Source organism: Pezoporus occidentalis, unplaced genomic scaffold (assembly GCF_034315485.1).
Source record: "Pezoporus occidentalis ecotype Australia unplaced genomic scaffold, CSIRO_AGI_Poc_V1 ctg70, whole genome shotgun sequence".
Taxonomy (NCBI): Eukaryota; Metazoa; Chordata; class Aves; order Psittaciformes; family Psittacidae; genus Pezoporus; species Pezoporus occidentalis.
Window position 1 is genome coordinate 3,784,336 of NW_026916053.1, and position 20,891 is coordinate 3,805,226.

A 20,891-nucleotide genomic window follows, 5' to 3' on the forward strand; every position below is an offset into this window, starting at 1 on the left:
GAAAACCTGACCCGTGTTAAGAGCATCTTCTACCGATAGAACCACTGCAAATACACTGGTGATTTCTGAGAATCTAATTTGTTCTCTTTGTGATAGACCTCACACGCAGCGAGGAATTTGGCTCAAAAATAAAGCTCCATCGTAAGATGGTTTATTAAGCATCCCCTACTGAGAGTAATTATATTCTTTGCACATAAGGATAAACCTGAAATTACAGAGCTCTGATTTGGTTCTGTAAATCAAATGGAGGCTTGAAAACATGGAATCAGAACAGAAGTGCTTGTAAAACAAAACAAGAGACAGAACAGGTCTCTTTTCCATGAGGAATGGTGAAAAAAACCAGACTGTTATTAGCCCTTCATGGACTCTTGTTTCAGAGACATGCTGAATCTAGAAATGTGTTTCTATACCTCAGACAAGTTGAGACATTCTTTACAAGTTACTTAGGCCTGGGTGATGCTATTGACTTATCATCATTGCAAACAAAATCTCAAACTAACCTGTTGGTTTCATAGCCTTCTATAACAGCTTTACCCAGCTGCAGTTTGTTCCTAACTCATCATCTATTGCCAATGCATAGAGCTCATCATAGAATCATAGAATTATAGAATGGTTTGGCTTGCAAAGGACCTTAAGTTCATCTCATTCCAACCCTGCCATGGGAAGGGACACCTTCCACTAGACCAGGTTGCCAAAGCCCCAGGAGTAGGAATCAATCCTTAATGTCACCTAAGTGTTGAAGCCTAAAGGATGATGATGCTGAAGGTTACTTGTGAATACCCCCAGGTAGTCAGAGCTGAAATGCAAAACCAGGGTGCTAACAGACTCTCCCAAACCCCTGCCTTGCATAGTTTTGTCAACGTTTGTATGTGCTTAAAGGATCGCCTGTACTTCATGAAAATCTGCTGCCACCCTCCGCCACAGTGAGAGGCTGAGCGTGGTTGTCGTTTTCATGTCAGCTCAGCAGGCTTAGTGCTCCTCTGCTTTCCCCCTGAAGATCCTTTCTGTTTCATTTTATTCCATATTATTTATTATAAAAAGCAGTATTTTTGTTTCAAAAATGATGATCTGAGCAATCCCGATCACAACACTGGAACTGTCAAGGAAAGGAATCTCTTCCTGATTTTCCAGCCAGCTGGGCTACCACTATAGTTTGGCAGGCACGTTAGCCGCTCTCTATAAGAACCACCTTCAGTAAAGCGTGCTGTGGTCTTCTGATGTTGGCCAGGGATCCCTGAACCAGTTCTTGAACTGATTCATTCTAAATCCACTGGTGCTTTATACTTCTCTCTAAGCCTGGGATATAATGGACTTATTAAACTGCAAAATCAGTAAGATGGCTTTTCCTTCTCCAATCCCCACTCTGCACTGGGATATGTTAAAGTGCACAGCAGAGGTAATGAACAGCCTCTGTGCGTGCTTAGAGATGATTATTTGCACTGTTTTCAATCTATTTTTCTAAGGCTTGCCATCTGATGCCCATCTAGTATGTAGCCTCTCTCCGCTGGAAAAAAGCCCAACGGATGACAAGGGAGAAGTTCAGCTCAAGAACATATGTCTTAGCAAACAGAACATAACTGCTGGCTGACAGCTGCTTCCCTCCTCTTTGCTGCTTCACATCCCCCCCCACCCTTTTCAATTAAATTCTCTATTTTTGCCCTTTCAAGAAGCCACACAGGCCAGATCTGAGGGCGAACCCCTCTGTTCAATGTTCTTGTTTAAAATAATCCAACACTCTGTTCTGCTAAGAATGAAGGTAACTGGAGGCAAGCAAGGAAGTATCTCCTTGCCAACCCCTGGAAGAGGCAATGCTGCTCTAAAGGGCTGTGTGATAAGACTCTAACGACAAATAGATCTTTCTTTCTGATTCTTCCTCCTTGGCAGGTTTAACAGGGAGAAAAGCATGTCTCTATAAAGCTGGGAATGCAATCTGGGGGTCTCAGGAGTCTTTATTTACCTATGAAAGCAAAATTCTGTTAGATTCTATGTCAAATATGCCCTACCCCCCCCCCAGCCAAGTTTAAGTGATTGGTTTGAATGTGAAAGTATGCAGATGATATTCTTTTACAACCGTTCATGTGGCATACCAGAAATTATCCAGGATTTGGAATGAAGCTTTTACTTTAAGGGCACTAACACATGGTGTTCTAAAATAATGACAGAAATAGTCGGAGTCATATTGCTCATCCCAGAAATCCAACGCTTCTAAGGGAGGATGCCAAGTGCTAGGTGCTGTTTCTCAGTTGTTGCAATGTCTGATGGAATCTCAGATTGTCTCTCCGAGGGACACGACCCGACCCAGCAAAGGACTGAGCACCCTTCGTTGAGCTAAGAGGCAGGTGTGTTTCTAGGGCTGAAAGCAGCCAGAAGAGCGGGAAGGAAAAGAGAGGAACCGAATTGTGCGTGTCTGACACAGCCAAAGTCTGCTTAAAACCAAAAGGAAGAGTTAAGCTTGAACCAGAGGAGGGTGAATTTTCAGGATCTGAAAAATCTCTTCTCTGAGGATGAAAAAACCCTCTGGAGTTTAAAGAGAGAAAAAATTAACGCTGGTCTGACTCCAGGCAGAGGCTGTATGTGGCACTTTTACAGGCTTCCATATGTTTCCTAGAGGCATCGAACGAGACAAGGAAATTCAGACACGGGGAAATGTAATTATTTGTGATTGAAACAAATAGCAGCCAGTTTATGCATATACTCTTCCTGTTGAATTAACCTTAGTCCACTGAATTGACTTATTTTCATGTTCTATTGTACTTTCAGAGGTAGCCATATGTTTTTTGCGTTCTGTTTCACATTCTGCTTCTTTTAGTCATCAGAACTTAATGACACAAAAATTGCTATCGGAGTTGACACGGTTGTTCCCTCTTGATGGTAGTCTTTAAGTAGAAGCCTAATGTGACAGGTGAGAGCGCTGAGGCTCAGTGTTTCGCACAGACTTCAAGATAATAATACATAAAACCCACTCCTGCAGAACTTGGAAAACTATTCTAGAGGGGAACAGATTTTCTCCTCTGTCATTTACTTGCTTCGTGTTTCTACGCCTAGAAATGTGTATGAAAACAGGAATTTAGTTGTTCAGGAGCTCATTTACTCCCGCTGTGCAGGCATCACAGGAAATCATAACCCTCTCTTTTGGGAGCAGCTGAAGACTAGGTAAGAGTATAGATCAAATGAACCCTGGGAGATTAAAGAGGGCTGAGATCCACACTGGATTTAGGGCTGGGTTTAACTGGAAAAGGATGGATGCTTGCATTTGATATTGGCAGAATCTTGTTGATAGCTAATTTTGGCTCAAAATGAGGGAAGTCGTGTGAGGCCTGAGCTGTGTAAGGGCAGGTTCAGAGCAACCAGGACATAGGTATGGAGGTGGCAGCAGGCAGAGGAAATGCTCCTGGAGATTACTTTAGTGCAGTAAAGTCATTCCAGCGAGGTCTCCATCACTCTGAATGGAGCTCTCACAGAAACAGTTATTCCTGGGGAATTTCAACAGTGCCTAAACCAGAGCGGAGTGAAAGAGCCTCTTCCATTCAGGAGGGTAGCCTGAACCCCGCTGGAAATGAGGGTTTGCATCCAGGCATCCATCTCCAGGATGTGCACTGCCAGACTTCACAAGGTTTCACACGTGAGGTTTGGGGCTCACGTGGGGATTTCAGTTCAATCTGAAATGAGTTAACTCACTTTAGATTAATCTGTTTTGGGTAAAAGCACTACATCAAGCCCCAAAGAATGATACGAGTCAAGTTAATTCTTTGGGTATCAAAGGTACAGAAAGTTTTCCATTTCAGAAAATTGCATCTTTCCTTTCCTGCTTTTCATTATTTGCATAATTTGCATGAAAATAACATCTCTGCTTATGAGCTTTTGCCCCCACTGCTTTATTATTCACTCAGAACAGTTGTTCTTTGCATATGATATCATTGTTATTTGCTATTGAAATGCTTTCAATGTCACAAAAAGGATTAAGATTTCAAGTGAGGAGTGAGCAATAGGAAAACCTGATCACCTCAGCAACAGAAGTCCTGTTTCATGCCTGTGTCTAATTATACCTAACAAGGCAAAAAAACCCTGTCACAGAGGGAGAGATTCATTCTCCTTCCTTAACAAAGTGTTTTTCTACATGGTAGGCAAAGCTGGTGGTTATTTAAACACGCCAGGCGAAGTTATTTGTTAGGCTTCAATGTCAGGTTGAGCTAAAGGATGCTGTTGTGACAAGGACCGGCAGTTTGGGGGATCTGAGGTGCTCAGACCCTTCCCCATCACAATCTTCCATCACAGCATCAGCCTGGTTTGGGCTCTAAAGGACCTTAAAGCTCATCCAGCTCTTACCACGGGCAGGGACACCTTCCAGCAGAGCAGCTCGCTCCAAGCCCCATCCAACCCGGCCTTGAGCACTCCTAGGGATGGGGCAGCCACAACTTGAGCCGGGAGGGTGAGTGCTGGGGTAGCCATGGCTCTGCCCTCCCAGTGCCACCTTCCCAACCCTCCATTCATCCCAGCAGCAGCAGAAGTGGCCCCCGGGGGGGTGGCATTAGCGATGCCGCATCGCGCTGCCCCATGCCTGGCTCAAGAAACCCTTACGCCTGGCAGCGGTGGGTACCAGTTCCCCCCGCAGGGACCCCGCGGCCTTCCCCGTCCCTCAGGGGATGCGCTCCGCGCTCAGCTCCCGCCCTCCCCGCGCTACGAGCGCGGTGCGGCCCAAACCCGAGGTAAACTCCCCCCGGGAACCTCCCCTCGCTGCAGGGAAGGCGCTGGAACGGCCCCGTCCCGCCCCGCCACCCCCTCCTCCGGGCCGGCAGGAGCCGCTGCGGGCGGCGCGGCCATGGGCGAGGCGGAGGGAGGCTCGGCGGGCGCAGTGGAGAAGCCGCCGCTATCCGCGGCCGGGCCTGGAGCCGCCGCGGCGGTCGCTGCCGCCGTTGCAGCCGCCGCCGCGGCAGCTGCCGCCGCTCCGGAGCCCGGCGTGCCCGCGGAGGAGGCGGTGGTGGTGTGGAGCCCTGAAGTGGAGGTTTGCCTCTTCCACGCCATGCTGGGCCACAAGCCCGTAGGTGAGAGCAGGCCGCGGCCTCGAGTAGCGGCGCTAGCGGGGGAGGAGAACCAGGCGCTTGGGCAAGGGGCGGTGCTTTGGGCCCGGATCCGCTGCGGCTGCCGGCCGGGGGCCCCGGGGCTTTTACCGGCCGCAGCGGGACTTGTGGGGAAGGCGGTGCCGCGGCACGGAGCCAGCCCGCCTCGCTCCCCCCGCCATCGCCTTTCGTGGCTCGCCGCCTTGCTGACCTCGGCTGTCGGTCACACAGCCCCCCTAAAAGCCCTGCGGCTGTGTCAGCGGTGCCCCTGGGGCACCCTCAGCCCCTCTCCAGAGCAGCACCTGGAATGCAGGGTGAAATGCCGGCCCCCAGAGCTCCCCGTGTTGCCCCGCGTTTCTTCTATAATGTATGACCTTGTAACAATAGGATGGGGGGGGTTTATGATTCTGTGAAAGAAAGTCGCGTTAATTGCGTGGAGTTCTTTCCCCAGGTGTGAATCGCCATTTCCACATGATTTGTATCCGGGATAAATTCAGTCAGAATATTGGACGGCAGATTTCATCCAAAGTGATTTGGGATCATCTGAGCACCATGTATGACATGCAAGCTCTTGTGAGTATCAAGGGTGGATGCAGCCACGTTCTTACTCCTTACAGTTTTGAGAGTTTCAGTAGGCCAAAATCACTGGGCCTGGCACACCTACTAAGAATTACGTGGTATTCAGTGAATTGATGGGGTTTTCCCCTGTTTAAAAGTACATTAGGTGGGAGACAATAAAACCAGCACTGATCCGTGTTTTGTTCTGTTGTCCATACTGTGTTGTGACTTAGTTTATTAAAGTTGCCTAAGTGCTGACCCAGCAAACGTTTGCATGGGTAACTTAAGTATCAAATAAGGAGGTTATAGTGTGTTTGCATAAGAATTTGTCCTGTTGGTGTCCAGAAATTATCTCAGGTATCTTAACCTTAATAATCATTTTGACACCAAGAGCCTCCTGATCTCTAATGTCTGAAGTGTCCTGCTAGGAATTATTTAGCTACTAGTTGCATGTGAAATAGGACTTGAGGTTGCACTTCTAAATCCAAGTTAAATTTGTTACCAGAGTCATTCACAGAGACCTTCCTTTCCTTTCTCAGCACGAATCTGAGATTCTTCCATTCCCTAATATAGAGAAGAATTTTGCTCTTCCTGACGAAATGATTCAAGAAGTGAGAGAAGGTAAGATGTCATAGGAGTCTCTTATTCTTGGTTGCTTGGACGGAAAGGATCACAGTGCTTGTGCCATTCATATTCTCAGCTTCTGTGAATGGCCACTGTAGCAGACAGGCTACAGACCTTTGGACAGATGCCACACAGTATTTCTGTGTTCTTAAGTGTAATGTAGATGGGATGCTAATGTATCACAAACATGTTCTATTTATACCATTTACATTTAGCTTCTCCTGGGTATACACAAAAGGTGCTTCACTGATGTTCATTTGCAGAGTGAAAGGCAAAATGTGATTCATTGCACTGTGAAATCATCTCTCAGTAGTGTTACCTTCTTGGGATTCAACTACCTCGCTCTTCCAGATCTCTCTCACTCATGATAGGCCTGTCTGTATTGCCTAATGTAATGTGCAGCAGTTTGACAGAAGTCTTAGGCTGAGCAGTGAGAGCTGGATTTTCAAAGTTTAGCAATACGTGTGTTGCTTGGTACTGTTACCCAAGGTAGGAGCTACAAAGTTCAAGCATCACCAAAGGAGTCTGAGGGATATTTTGGATTACAGCTTCTCAATTACTAGGTTACACTAAACTCTACACTAAAAATTCAGCATAAAAATCACAGTATAGCTAAGACACTGCAGTATGTTTTGTCTGTTTAGCATTTTACTAGCTTCTTCTTAATTTCAGTGGAACTTCTTGACATGAGACACTATCTTGTTTAGTGCTTCAGTATGCCTGGGCTATATTTTATATATTTGTTAGCTGTGTTTTTCTGGCACAGTGCTGAGGAACCTTTCTAAATTACTGCGGAATGTTGCACTGAGTATTTGTTAACACCGTGTACATATGCTGAGGCTACTAATCCTGAAAGAGCTACGTGGTTCTTTAAGAGTCTAACCATTGCTAACAATCCTTTCTATAGGAAAAGTAATGATAGAAGAAGAAGTAAAAGAGGAAATAAAAGAAGAGATGGAAACACATGCAGGTCCAGAAGAAGGTAAATTTGTAACTCTCTACTGTGTAATACGAGATTAAAAACCAACTGTAACTCTTGAGAAATTAATGTCAAAATGTAAATCCCAAATCCAATGTACTTTGTGATTTGTATTCAGACTTAGCATATGCTTGTGCCAAGAACTAGAGTAACTCCAGAATGCACAGAATAAGCAGTTGCCCGCATCTGATACTTTGAAAGATTTCTCCTTTGCTCCTAATTTGTGTGTGCAAAGTTGTATAGCTTTGGTTTTAATATGTACTTAACAAAACCCTGGGAGCCTGAAGTAATCGAAGGATCTCTGAAAGTGGAGACTGAAATACTCTGTGTTAGGATCTTTGTAGCCATGGGGAAAAACATGGGCCTATAGATCAAAAAAGATGCTTAAATGGGTGGGTGGGGAGAGTGGGGTTTTATCTTCTTTGCATTATCTTGCTTCTTACAAATCTAAGGCTTATTTTCCTAACACTTTGCTGTAGAACAAAGTCAAATGTGAACAAGTAGAGATCCTGCTATTTCCCTTAACAGGCCAAGCTGTTAACTATATAACTTTATAATATTTATATCACAGAATAAGTGGTGTTTTAAGACTGAGTGTAATAAAAGATTTAAGAATGTATTTTAAAAAAATATATTAAATTTCATATTCTGGGTGTTCAGCTTTAAAATCTGTAATACCAAATGTATTGACTTCTGCTGATGATAAATCTCATAGATCGGTCCTCTGTTCTGTAAGTGTTCCTCTTAAGTATTTCAAGTGCTGTTTAATTCCACTTACTGAATTTCATTTTTTGCCTGTCTTTAAAGCAAATAATAAAAGCAAGATGTGCCTTTCTTACAGATTTTTCCTTGAAATATTAAAGTCATATTTAAACGGTGGTTAATTATGCTGAGAATGGCTTGGTTTGGAAAGTTTGATGTAATATAAAGAAGTTTGATGTCACTTCTTGTTTGCCTATGTGTATGACTCTGATCTGGAATCATTACTTTGATCCTATTTCAGTTTTTGCACCCTCTGGAAGTTTAGGAAAAACAACTGAAAAACCAAGCAGCAAAGAGAAAGAGAAAACTTCATCAGATCCTGGGTCCAAAGAAGGATCTGATAAGAGGAAGCGCAACAGAGTCACTGAAAAGGTCTTAAACGCGAACAGTAATCCTTCCAGCCCCAGTGCTGCAAAGCGGCGCAGAACATGAAGCAAGCTGTGAAAGAGAGAAGTCAAAACTGGAACATGAGGAGGGAACAGTAAAAAACGAGTAGCAGGATACTCGCTACATAAACTTTTGGAGGAGGGGGGAAAAAGAAGCCAGGTATTTGAAGAGTCTGCACATTGGCTTTATAATCAGAAGACTCTGGTGTTCCTGATGTGTTCTCTGCTCAGCAGTGAGTGGCTGAGTGACAGCTACCTTCTCAGGGCACTGGGAGTGAAAGCTGGCAGTGTCCAGAGATCATGAATATGTAACAGTTCCTGTGGCTGCGTTTCAAACGGGTAACACACCCTGTATCAGCATGGTTCCTCCAGCAAGTGCTCAGTGAAACACGGAGCCTTGGTTCCTGAAAAGCAAAGGTTGTTTCTGTAAATCTGGGGTAGTTTTTCCTGCCTTTGCTTTGTTGCGCTCTTTGAATCTTACAGACCCTCTGAGGGTAACATTTGGCCATTTTACTTAATGCTAACATTTGGCCATTTTACTTAATGCTAACATCGTGTTTGCATCAAATGCTTGACTTTGTTGGTTCAGTGAAACCAAAATCCTAAATCCACATAACCACTGAGTTATTCTCACTGTATTCTCTCATTCCATTTGCTGGAGGAACCTTTACTTCTTTCACCCTTAGAGATGTAATGTTTTTCAATCTTTGTAAGTTTATATTCCGAAGTGAAGTGAAAATAATGCCCCCAGATAGAATAATAACTGTCCTAAATAAAATACCCCAATGTCACTTGTAGGGGATCTGCTGAACCTGGAGGTGTTGCTTCATCCATTTATAACACAGTAGAATGTAACAGAGAGGTTTGTACTTAATTATTTATTGTTTTTTTTTTAAAGCAGTTTTAGTAGATTGTAATGGAATTGGTATTCCAAAATGTTACTTTTGTTGTAAAACTTCAGAATCTTCCTGACGTTGTAATGCTTCTCTTTTATATGCTAGAATATTCAGATTTGATGAAGTTCTTATTTTTGTGTTGTGCAAAGATGGACCACAGTCAACAAACGTGTTAAATGGTGAACAAAGTAGACTGACAAGTTACTGTATTTGTTTCACCATGTTAACTACCAGTTACTGAAAAGAAGAACTACTTCTTGATCCATCAGTATTGCCTTCAAAGTGAGAAACTGGGAATCTGCTAGTTTTTGCTTTGTATTCTAGGTACGTAGCGAAGTTCTGGTCTGCCTTTTTTGCTTCACTTGTTTTATATCAAGAATAAATTTGACTTGTTTTTATTTTACTAAATGGGGATTGTTGTGCAACTTGATTAAAACTTGGTCCAACTTACTTTGGAAGTTATTCAGACACCTTGTGCCTTTAGTGAAATTGGTTTTACTAACTTTACCTGGACTTACGGACTACTACCTTGTTATTTCTAGAAGAGACTTGATAATCCTTGCCTGCTGACCCTGAGAGTCAGGTCGCTCTGAGCTTCCAAACTGGAGGATGTTCTCTGTTCTGACTAGCAAGAAGCAGTTACGAAGTATGGTGTTAGAAGGTCAGAACTCTTATCAGGATGCCCAATGTAACTGCTTGCAGCCTGATGCAAGCTCACTGGTTTAGGGTCTGAAGTAGTGGGGCATAAAGTTGTTCGTGTCACCAAACGAATGAAGTGCTGTGAATTTAGTGCTACACTTGGATAATCCCTGCAAAATGTCCTGGGTTTAATTTTGATGTTTAAAATGAATGTATTCGGTCTGGGCAGGTTTCTAGAGGTTGTCACTTCTCCATCTACCATCAGAGTGAGTGCTGGAAGCTGAATGGTGCTGTTAAATTTTGCTGCTTCCAACGTGCTCGTTACTTTGTCCTGATCTACACAGGTATTGGCCAAAAAGTGCAGATTTTGTAGCTTACAAATCTCACAGCCTTGGGGTTAAATCCTTTGCATCCATCTAGTCGATTTATATGTGTATATATATATATATATATATATATATATATATATATGCACACACTAATGAATTGTTTTCATAGCTAGATTTGAGCCAATATTAACATGTACTGATGCAATCCCAGAAGCAGGGAGAAGCCCACTTGGAATTTCACGGTCAGTCCAGTGGCACAGGTATTTTAGGAATTGCTTGGTTGAGAAGTTAGGTATTGGGCACCTGCGAGTGCTTTGAGTGACCTGTGTGTTGCTGCTCGCTCCTTCCCTTCCCTGGCATCAACTCCTGGCTCCTTAGGAAGGTTGTTCTTGTATTCATTCTCCTGTGAGAGGAATATTGCCGTGGAAGGAGTCAGTTTTTAATGTGTGAAGAACACCCAAGACTTGCTAAACTCCAAGGGGAAGAGGAAGCTCCAGTGTTTTGTTTCCATCAGCGATCACCCCGGGGCACGCACACATAGAGCCTATTCGGGACCCCTTAGAGCTGCCCATCGCCCGGTTTAATGGCAAAGAGCAGGAATCCTTTTCCCACTCGGTTTTCCCTCGGGTGGACCCACGAAGGGGCTGGATCCACCACGGGCGTGAATGGAGCGGCGGCGGGCGGGCGCAGGGACCGCGCGGCGAGCCGGGAGGTGGCCAATGGGGCGCGGCGGCGCAGGAAGGAGGCGTGGCCTTCCCGCGCTTCCTTCCCTCCTGTCCCGCCCCACGTGCTCGCGCTTTGTGCCGCGCCGCTCTTTCGCTTTCCCTTTCCCGTCGCTCTTCCCTTTCCCTTTCCTTTCCCTTTCCCTTTCCTCTTCCCGTCGCTCCCGCCGCGCTCCCATGGCGGCCAGGCACGGCTTCGGGGCGCTGGAGGACGAGGCGTGCCTCTGGGAGTACGACTCCACCTGGGAGGAGGAGGAGGAGGGCGAAGGAGAAGAGGAGGAGGAGGAGGATGGCGGCGGCGAAGGCGAGCTGGAGGCAGCAGCCGAGGAGGATCCGCAGGATGAAGGCGAGCAGTCGGCGCTGAGCTGGGCGCAGAGCTGCTGGCAGGCCCAGGTGGGTCCGGGGTCCCCGCGGTGAGGAAGCCCCTTCTGTCCGCTCCGCGGCTGTCCCGGTCCCGCTCGCTGCAGCTTTCCTCCCCTTAGTGCGCAGCAGAGGGGTCGGCACCGTCAGGGTTACAGCGACCCTCGGGATCAGCCCAGATACTCGCGTGTGCGGGTGATGCGCGCCCTGGATCCTCCCCGGCCACCCCCTCCTCTGCTGTCAGTGCATGTGGGCTACTTCTCTGCAGTTCCTAATTTGCTGTCAGGAAATGGAGCAGCTTAAATTGCTTCCAAAAAGTAAAACATTTTTTGCCCTGGCAGTGATTTATAGCGTATAATTTTGTCCTCATCTCCATGAAGCAAAGGCGACGTGACCCGAGGCCCGTTCAGAAACGAGCTCTGGGTGGTGAAGGCAGAGGTGTGATGCGACTTTATGACCCCTTAAGTTCCATTAGACCACCATGAGTTGGGTTTTAATATTTCTTTCCCCACCATTCCCTGTGATCTGGATACATTATTGCATAAATACAAGTTCTGCCCCACACCTGCCTGTTCATCGTATCCTCATGGCCTCTGGATTTGATGTTATAACATTGATGTTCTTCAGGTACTGCCTGGTGTGCAGTTCTTTGTTGGTATCTTCATCTCTGAATGGTGGCCTTTTCTATGCTTTTTGATGCCATCCATAAGAAGCCATCACATAACATGTTTTTTCCCTCGGGAGCATATTTAGAGCAACTCTAAAACCAAAATACCCATCAGTGTTTTAAAACCTGCAGGTATATGTGCAGCAGTTACAGTAAGTGAGGTGGTGCTGCGTAATATGAACAGTTGTGGCTGAAAACAAAAACAATCTTGATTTGAAATAAGAACTTGTTAATCTTACCTGAAGTTCCTGTATTTAGCATCAATGTGTTTGATGTGGAGTGTCAGTGATTTCTTCTACAGCATCGCTTTGGCAAATACAAAACTTGTGTCTCTGTTCTTCAGTATTTCTTGGGTCAGTCAAAACACACTGAGTTTAGTCCTTTAACTCCTCCCCTTACAGAGAAAGGGAAACTGATCATTCACTTGGGTTTCATTTTGGTGGCTCATCCCTATTCTTTGACTATAAGTAGGTAGATAAAGCTTTGTAAGTAATACACTTGTAAAGGAGCTTAATGTTAAGCTTTAAATTGTTTTTAATAAGCATTAAGATGTTAAAATAACTTCCCTTTAAAAAAAGTAATTCTGTGCAACACCATATTCCAAACGCTCATGATTCCTACAAAAATATGCACTCTATTCTTTGCTTTTCAACTTTGATTTTATTTGCAGCAGATGGAGATGCCCGTGCGTGTCTCTGCATCTTCATGGAGCTTCCTGCAGGGAATGTGGTGAGGCCTTGGCTGTGCACCTGGGTCTGTGCAAGGTCACAGGTGTTTCAGGTGGAATAGTTGTAAAACTTACAGAAGGCAGAGATTGCCTTTAAAGTGTTCTGCATTGTTTGAGGGCACACTGGCAACTTCCTTCTGTACTCTGGTGTTGTCCACGCGTGTTAATGCCTCCACAACATTCACGTTGTTCCTTTTTAAACGAGTTTCTTCTTCAGATGTTTTTGTTTTCTTAGAGCTGCTTCTGGATTGTGGCCACTCTAAAAGCAAGGACCAGTTTTTCACTCCAGTGAGTGGACTCAAACTTTGCCTCACAAAGGAGGATCCTTGTCCCTGAGACTTGCAGCCCTTGGAGTACTCTTCTGCATCTTTAAAGAGTTCTTCCATCAGTAATGAACACGTATTCACCTCTGTCTGACAGTGCCTGAAACATTTTTAAGGGCAGTGAGAGCGGATGCAGAAAGAAACAATAAATTCTGTGTTGTCCATTAACGCCTTTGCAACCTGCCAAAGGCTTGAATCGGTTTCCAGAAGTAGTTCCTATTTCTGCTTATATTGCACTAATTCTCATTCTTCTCCCCTCAGCTTTCGTGGTGCACTCTATTGCTGAAGCTGCTAATGTTTTCATTCAATACTGAGGTTAGAGGGTTTTATTGCTCTTCTTTTCACTGCGTGCTTTCAAAGCCAACCCAAAGTTCTGCTTTTATCTTTGCATTTCACTCGTGTCTCTCCAAATCCTCCTTGTGAGTGGATTGAAATTCCTGCAGGGGTGTCTTTTCAATTCTCTTGCGTTTTGGGGCTTTTAGTGTCTTAGGAGTGAGCATTGAGAAGCTTGGGGTTTGTATTCATTTTATAAAGGTCTTTCTAACTTGGAAAGGGAAGGTTATGTTTCTGTGTGGCTTAAATAGGAGTTTATAGAGACCCAGAAACAGCACCTGCTTAGAGGGAGGGCTGAGCTTTGCTTTCTTTGCTTCCCCATCTTGTTCTCTTCCATGCTGAATTTCAGGCAGAATGCCTTTCTCCTGGGTCTAGCCTCTTTCCAGATAACCCATACAGCACTTTGCATCTCTCTCAGTATCTGCGCTTACTCTGCAGCAACTCAGTTGTGTTAGCCTCTCCCACCTGACTCTGTTAGTGGATGTTATTTTAGAACATGAGGTGTAAAGAATATCTGGAAGTTTTTGCTTTTATAGCTGGGAACAAAATGTTCATGAATTCCATGTGTATCAGGATTTCATCCTTGGGGTTCAGAAGTCAACAGCATCGATGAATTTGAGTGCTGAAGCCCAGCCTCTGCTTACATTGTGAACAAAAGAATGGTATTGATCTGTTTTGGCTGAACACATTTCTTAGTCTTGTGTTGGCAGCCACTTGCTTTTTTAGCTGGGTAGCAAAGCTTTTTATAGGTGGGTGCATTTCTGCAGTCTGGGTGGGTTCTGGGGATGGACACCAGCGCTTGGATTGGGCCATGCGCCTGTGGGAAGTTCTGCCACCTATTTTGGTCTATGTTGTCATGTATAAAATAGAAATGGGTTGCAATACAGACAGGCAGTATTTTAGGTCATCACAAGTTACTACATTTAAAAACCAACTTGAGCTTTGTTTAATTCCTGTCCAAAAAGATGGGGGAATCATAGTGTGTCTATGATTAGTAAATGTATGTTGAAAACTCTCCATTGATGGCTTCCCTCTGTGGATAAAGGTTTGATCTGCCAGATGGTGTGCGTGCTTCATGAATTAAATATTAACAACCAACAGGGCAGCAGAATGGATGACTTTATTATAAGGCATTACAAAATCTAATCCAGTTCCTGCCTTAATAATTAATGAACCAGTGATCAGTGTACACTAGAAAGCGGTTTTAAGAAGTATCTCATTAAATTAAAGAGTAACTTTCTGCTTCTTTCTTCTAAGTTTCTTAAAATGCTTGTTTTGCAAGAGCTTGCCCATCTTATTCCATTTCACAAAGACCCTGCTCTTGCTGTGAGCTGGGGTTGAACGCTCTAACTGCACTGTGCTTGGTGTTGGGAGCATTCATGAGCAGTCTGGTTCATTGTGATGGTTCTACCTTGACAGGACACTTTAAAGCACTTTAACAGTTTGGGACAAGATGCTCCAGCACTCAGCAACATTAAACCTGTCTGTGCAGCTTGTGAAGTGTAACAAAATCTCTTATCATTGAACTGATGCACTGTAAAAATGCATTTGAAATGAAGTCATACTTGCAGCTTCTATTTCCATGGAGTTCAGAGGAAGAAATGAAGCTGTTCTTTGTGATTTCTGTCTAAATGCTACCTTCGAGATGAGCCTGGCACACGTGTAGTGAGGAAGCTGACACCTAATTATCAGGTGGACGTGGCCCCACAGCTTTTTCTCTGTGGCAATTTGAATTATGAATAGAATCAAGTGACTTCAGCTGTAACTAGGTAAATCTGTCACTTGGCAACTGGTAGGGACCATGTGAGTCACTGCTGTGGGTATTCTTATTTCACTTGTTTTATTAGTCAAGTTTGGTTTCGGGATGCTTCAACTAAATGCCTTTTATTTGTAGGAGCCAAAATCAAATTCGTCACCGTTGTTTCGGAGGAGTTTTCAGGTAGGCTTCACATAAAGGTTGGTTACTTGGAGACATGAGCGATGATGAAGATGATAATTGGAACAGCATTCCAATAAAATAAATATCTCAATGTGACCATATGGCTCTGTTATTGTGCACTGTCTGGATCAGCATGATGTTGAATCAGCAAGGCTGCTCTTGACTATAGAGCAACGATGAAGAAAACTTTATTTCAACCATGTCTGCAGGGAACGAGAATCTTGAGTTTAGGGAATATTTGTACATCCTAAATTCAACAGTTTTAAAGTCTGATCTCTGTCTTGCTCAGACACAGACAGGCAAGCAAGGCTTAGTTTGTCTTGTTTTAAAACCATGGAGTTAAGGAAGAAAATGACATGTAAAATGTTGGGGATATCCAGCGAGTTCTGAGCATTTCTGTGGGAAAGCCCAGCTGGGATAAAAGATGCACATAAAACATGAAGACCTTGACTAGTAAGACTAGAAAGAAAAGGAAATGTTTTGGCTAAAGGAGATAATGGGAACTTCTTGTAGTGCAAAGTTGTCTTCAGGAATGTAGAGAAAGGAAAGGACTGCAGTAACAAACTGGCTGGTTTGGAGGAGTGGAAATTGATAGGCAGGGGAACATGTGTATGAGATGCCAGATTCAGGCAATGGATTTTGTTTCTTTGGGTTTCCTTTAGAAGACAGCTTTATTCTGGATCTATCTCTTTCCTCCAGTTCTCAGGGAGGCGCAACTGGAATGCAGCAGAAGACTTGCAGAGATACAGACATCAGTACCCGGTATGGACTAGACGATGCTCGGACCCCTGTGGCTCTTCCTCACTGCATGTTGCCTTTAGGAACACGTTCTAGATTTTAGGGCACCTTTTAGTCTTTACACTGACAGGCTGAGAGCCTTTAAAGGATTCATTTGTGAGGGGGAAGGGATGATGTGTATGTGGGTGCATCTGAAACAAGCTGTTACTTCCCCAAACACATTTCAAGGATTCAGCTTGAAATGTTTAGGAAGCGAGAGGGAGTGCAAGGAGGAGCACTGAGTAGGGCGGTGAATAGGGGCAGTGAATGCTGCCTTTTAAAAGAGTGCTGCTTCTTGATTTCTTGTTCTCATTGCCAGGATTTGATGGAGTCAGAAAATGAGGAGGAAGAAGAGATGCTGAACTTAAGGTTTTATAAAAACAAGACTCGCTTTTTGCCCCAGGGTGAGTGCCTTGTGTGATAACTGATGCAATCTGCTGCAGTTGGTTGAATTGATGACGGCGTAGCTTGATCCAGGTGGGACACATGCTAAAAAACCCAAACCAAACAAAGCACCACCAAGAATTTCCCTTTGAAAAACGTCCTTGTTCCTGCTCTGTGTTCCTTAATGTTCTGTTTGGTGGTAGAAAAGGAAGGTGTTTTTCTGGGCTTGCCTGGTTGTCTCATTGGAGAAGCCAATACCTGTATGCAAACACCTTGGATGAGTGGCTAATTGTAATTCTTATTTGGCATCATTTCGTCCTGCCTGACTTTTTCCTTTTCTGTCCAGGTTTGTTTATTGAAAATCTGCTTGAATCTTGGTGGGACAACTATGAAGTTCTGGAAGAAAACCATTCTTACATACAATGGTAAACTATCTGCATGAACATAGTGTCTGTCTTTAGCTGTGCCTCTGAAGAGTCACTTGTATCTCTGTTGCTGGATTCAGCTTCCCAAAAGACCCAGAATTGCTCTTCAGTGAAACCTGAGTCCACTTTGTTTCAATTGAGTTATATTCTGCTGCAAACAATGCAGTGGAAAGCCTGAAGACACAGGTTTGCAGCGTAGCTGTGCCAGTAGATCTCGGTCATCCTTGGTTTTACAGCATACTGCAGAACAAGAGAGATGCAGATAAGCAAAGAGCATTATCACTGGTGTAGACGATGCTTTTATGAGAGAGATTTGTCTTACAGTGAACTATTTCTGTATCCATAAGGATGTGAGTTCTCCAAGAGATGTCTGTGATATCACAGATTCTGGAATCTTTTTAGTTTAAACAAATGGGTGCCCTGGTTGGATGTCATCTTTGCCCGTCTGCCCTGAATATTCCTTTCCCTTCAGGCTATTCCCTTTACGTGAACCTGGGATGAACTGGTATGCCAAACCACTCACGTGTCGAGAAATCCAGGTACTTAAAGCTTTTGTCTTTTGAGATCTGAAGGATAATGGGATTTTGCCTATATTTGAAGTCTATAGAGTCTTTTAAATTGCTTCCTTGGGCTGTAGTGAGAAGGGAGCTCACTTGAGCACTGTTAAGCATTCCTCTGTCTTGTGTCTGCCAGTAGCTACCCAAGCAAATTAAACACTTAGTGATATAGTAATAAAATAAGCCTTGTTTATGATTCAGGCGCAGCTTGAACTGGTGCAGGTCATTAGGGAGTTGCACCTTGTACTCATCGCCCGGTCTTGTTTTCAGGCCTTCAAGAAGTCCAAGGAAGTCATGCAAAGATTTATCCGTGCTTATCAGCTCATGCTGGGATTTTATGGAATCGCTCTGATTAACGAGGAAACCGGAGAGCTCAAGAGAGCAGAGAACTGGGCTGAACGGTTTCAGAACCTGAACCGGTGAGTGTCTGTCTATGCTGCTGCTCATTACTGCAGGCAGGCTCTTGGAGGAGAAAAAGGAAGTGGAGAAAACCCTCAGCCTTTGAGGAATGGAGGCTTTTACTGATAGGAAAGTTAGCCAGTTAAAGTCTTTTTAACTTGGCTCAGCCTCTGCAGGTCATCATGCTCTCGGTGACTTTAAGTGACAAGTATAATAAGTAAACCAGCTGAGCCTGGTGTGTTCTTTTCCATCCGGTGCAGCTGTTAACAGCAGGCATCCTTCATGCTGCTCTGGCTGAAATACAAAGTACAGACTTGGAGATGTTAACATTTGCTCTAGCAGAGCTTATGTTTTAAACCATATTTTAAGCAGGAATCAATGAGACATTGTCACAGGTAGGCAAATTGCCTTTGTTAGCATTTGGTTAAACTACAAAATGGGAGTGTTTCCATCTGCTTCCCTGCTTGCTTATAAAGATGCCTTAATGTGTGGAAGATGCTTGGAGTCCTCGGTTGAAAAGTGCTCTTTGACTTGGTGGTAATGGTTTTATATGCTTGCAGGTCTCATTAATGGTTTTATATGCTTGCAGGTCTCATCATAGACATAGCAGTGACCTCCATGTTCTAGTGCCTCTCGTGATATTAAAAAGGGCTAAAAGGGCTGGGCATGCTCACAGAATTAAAACCAACTGCAGAGTCACTGTCAGGGACAGGAGATTGGGCTGCATGGACCTGTGTGTATCTGACCAATATGGTAGCTGTCATCTACTGATGCAGAAAGCCAGAACTGACTGCTGAGGTTGATCACCTCAACTACATGGAAGGAAGGTGCTGCTGAAGGCAGACAGCAGCAGTAGGTGCTTTAAAAGTAAACCCACCTGTGCTCCCATCTGCATTGTCAAATAGGCTGTAATAGAGGATGGTCAGTAATACCCTGAATGTTTTGCAGATAGCCTCAAGGTTCATATTGACTTGTAAGGCTTTCTCTTAACAGCTTTGCTTCTCCGTTTCGTTCAGGTTCAGCCACAACAATTTGCGGATTACTCGCATCCTGAAGTGCCTGGGGGAGATGGGATATGAACATTATCAAGTGCACTTGGTAAAGTTTTTCCTAACAGAAACTCTTGTTAAGGAGACGTTACCAAATGTCAAGAGAAGTGCCTTGGATTACTTCCTGTTCACCATCCGGAGCAAACAGAAGAGGAGAGAACTGGTCCACTACGCTTGGCAACACTTCAGACCTCGAGACAGCTTCGTGTGGGGGCCACACCACAAACTCTTGAAGTACAGACCCCGCTCTGCCAAGTCACAACTGCAGCAAAAGGCTGAAGATAAACAGGAAACTCCTGGTAGAAAATGTGATGGTTCTGTGGATCATCAGAGCCAGTCTTCAGAGGAAGAGCAGGAGGCTGGAGATGCTGCAAGGTTGGAGGCTGGAGATGCTGCAAGCTTGCATCCGGAAGTGAATGATAAAGATGTAAAAAAGAAGAAAAGTGAATGTCCTTTGAAAGGAGGAGGTGATGAGGAGGCGAAAGAAGCTTCATTTACCCAGCAGGAGGAGGAGGATTTAAACAGTGAGGCTGAAGAAGTGCAGGGTGCAGCAGAGAATGATTGCACAAAGGAGAGCAAGAAGAGAAAACTGGATGCAAATAGGGTAGATGCTAACAGTGGACCGTTGAAAAGCCCCACTGATATTGAAAACATTTCCCATAACCTGGGAGAATGTGCAATTGATGCAGAAATCCCCTCCTCAGCTCCACTCATAGAAGCAGAAGAGGACAAGGAAACACTGAAGGAAGAGAATGCAAGCACCAAAGACCCAGCAGCACCAGAGAGCACTGATGCTGCTGTGAAACGGAGGAAAGTAGATAAAAGAACAATGAGAAACAGACCATGCAACCTGGCCATAAACCTGAACATGGGGATCAAGTCAAATCCATCAGTTGCAAACGCTGAGGCTGAAAATGACAGTGAGAAAATTGCAGCTGTGGATGTGGTGAGAGAGAGGAGCGGTGGTGATGCAAATGGTGGGGCTGTGGGACCCCCAGTCGATTTCAGGCTGCCCAAGTCTGGCTGGACTTCTCCAATAAGTGATGGCTTGGAGGCGAGTGGAGACCGAGTCAGAGCAAGGAGTGATGAGCACCACTGCAACAGCACATTCCTGCAAGGGAAAAGTGAGGTATATGGGGTAGAACAGCATCAGAAGGCAGAAAATGCGAGTGAAAAAGAGCAAGCAGAAGTCACAGGCAAGAAACATCCTCCAGAGAGTCTTAAGCAGAGCATTGCATCCCCTTGTCCTGAAGAAGACAGTACTGAGTGTGCAGCAGAACCCGCTGAGGAGCTGGTAGCAGCAAGTGACACCAGCATGGGAAGCACTTGAGCAAGCAAAGATGACACTGCCCTAACTGCTAGGAGCCAGCTTGTGGTTTGGATAGCAGAAGTAGACAGAAGAATAAACTTCCTTTGGCTGATCCAGGCTAGACCCTCTCTGACTTGCACTCTTCAGCTCTTTTTTAATCATCTGTAGTGATTTCACTGAGATCCAGTCCTTGGCTGCCCTAGAGAGGAAAACTGATTCAGTCACTCCCCCACCAGCTGTGTGCTGTTCCTGGTTTTTGTCTGATTTTCAGGACTATCTTGGAGCAACAGGGATTTTTGCACTTTGATTCTGGTACGCCCCCTCTTAAAGAGGCAGGGAGAACTGGTCTGTTCCCTTGTTTGAACTGGTCAAGTTCTTCTTAAATACACGGTGTTCAGTGTAAGACAGCATGACCTAACTTGCCAAAACTTTCTATTACCCTGTAATTTCTATTTGTTATTTTGGATGGCTGTACCTTCCCAGGGGGGTTATTCCTGGCAAAGGTGCAGTTTCCCCCAAAGAGAAGGGTATATATATATATATATATATATATATATATATGCATTTCACATCATGTAAGAGTACTGTTGCCTCTTCTCTGATAAAGAAAGTGGGTTTGACTTTAGGCTGGGATAAAATGCATAGGCAAAACTGCTCTCTGACCAGTATTAAACCTCAAAGAGATACTGT

General features: G+C 44.5%; 2 protein-coding genes across 5 annotated transcripts; both read left to right on the forward strand.

The window, feature by feature from the left end:
- The first annotated feature begins 4,804 nt into the window (after window positions 1–4,804).
- Window positions 4,805–8,510, forward strand: MRGBP (MRG domain binding protein). Its single transcript, XM_062641996.1, has 5 exons — window positions 4,805–5,042; window positions 5,509–5,630; window positions 6,155–6,236; window positions 7,147–7,221; window positions 8,222–8,510. Exons 1-5 carry the CDS (start codon window positions 4,820–4,822, stop codon window positions 8,410–8,412), a joined length of 693 nt encoding a protein of 230 aa, XP_062497980.1. The 5' UTR covers window positions 4,805–4,819; the 3' UTR covers window positions 8,413–8,510.
- A 2,531-nt stretch (window positions 8,511–11,041) lies between these two features.
- OGFR (opioid growth factor receptor) lies at window positions 11,042–20,322 on the forward strand. 4 transcript variants are annotated; one of them, XM_062642226.1, is made up of 9 exons: window positions 11,042–11,345; window positions 13,291–13,344; window positions 15,257–15,301; window positions 16,001–16,063; window positions 16,398–16,482; window positions 16,809–16,887; window positions 17,360–17,426; window positions 17,715–17,863; window positions 18,860–20,322. In XM_062642226.1, exons 1-9 carry the CDS (start codon window positions 11,130–11,132, stop codon window positions 20,220–20,222), a joined length of 2,121 nt encoding a protein of 706 aa, XP_062498210.1. In that variant the 5' UTR covers window positions 11,042–11,129; the 3' UTR covers window positions 20,223–20,322. The 4 variants fall into 4 exon arrangements, with proteins under 4 accessions (XP_062498210.1, XP_062498211.1, XP_062498212.1 ...); XM_062642229.1 differs by having other exon boundaries at window positions 11,330–11,345; window positions 12,942–13,344; XM_062642227.1 differs by lacking the exon at window positions 13,291–13,344.
- Window positions 20,323–20,891: the final 569 nt, after the last annotated feature.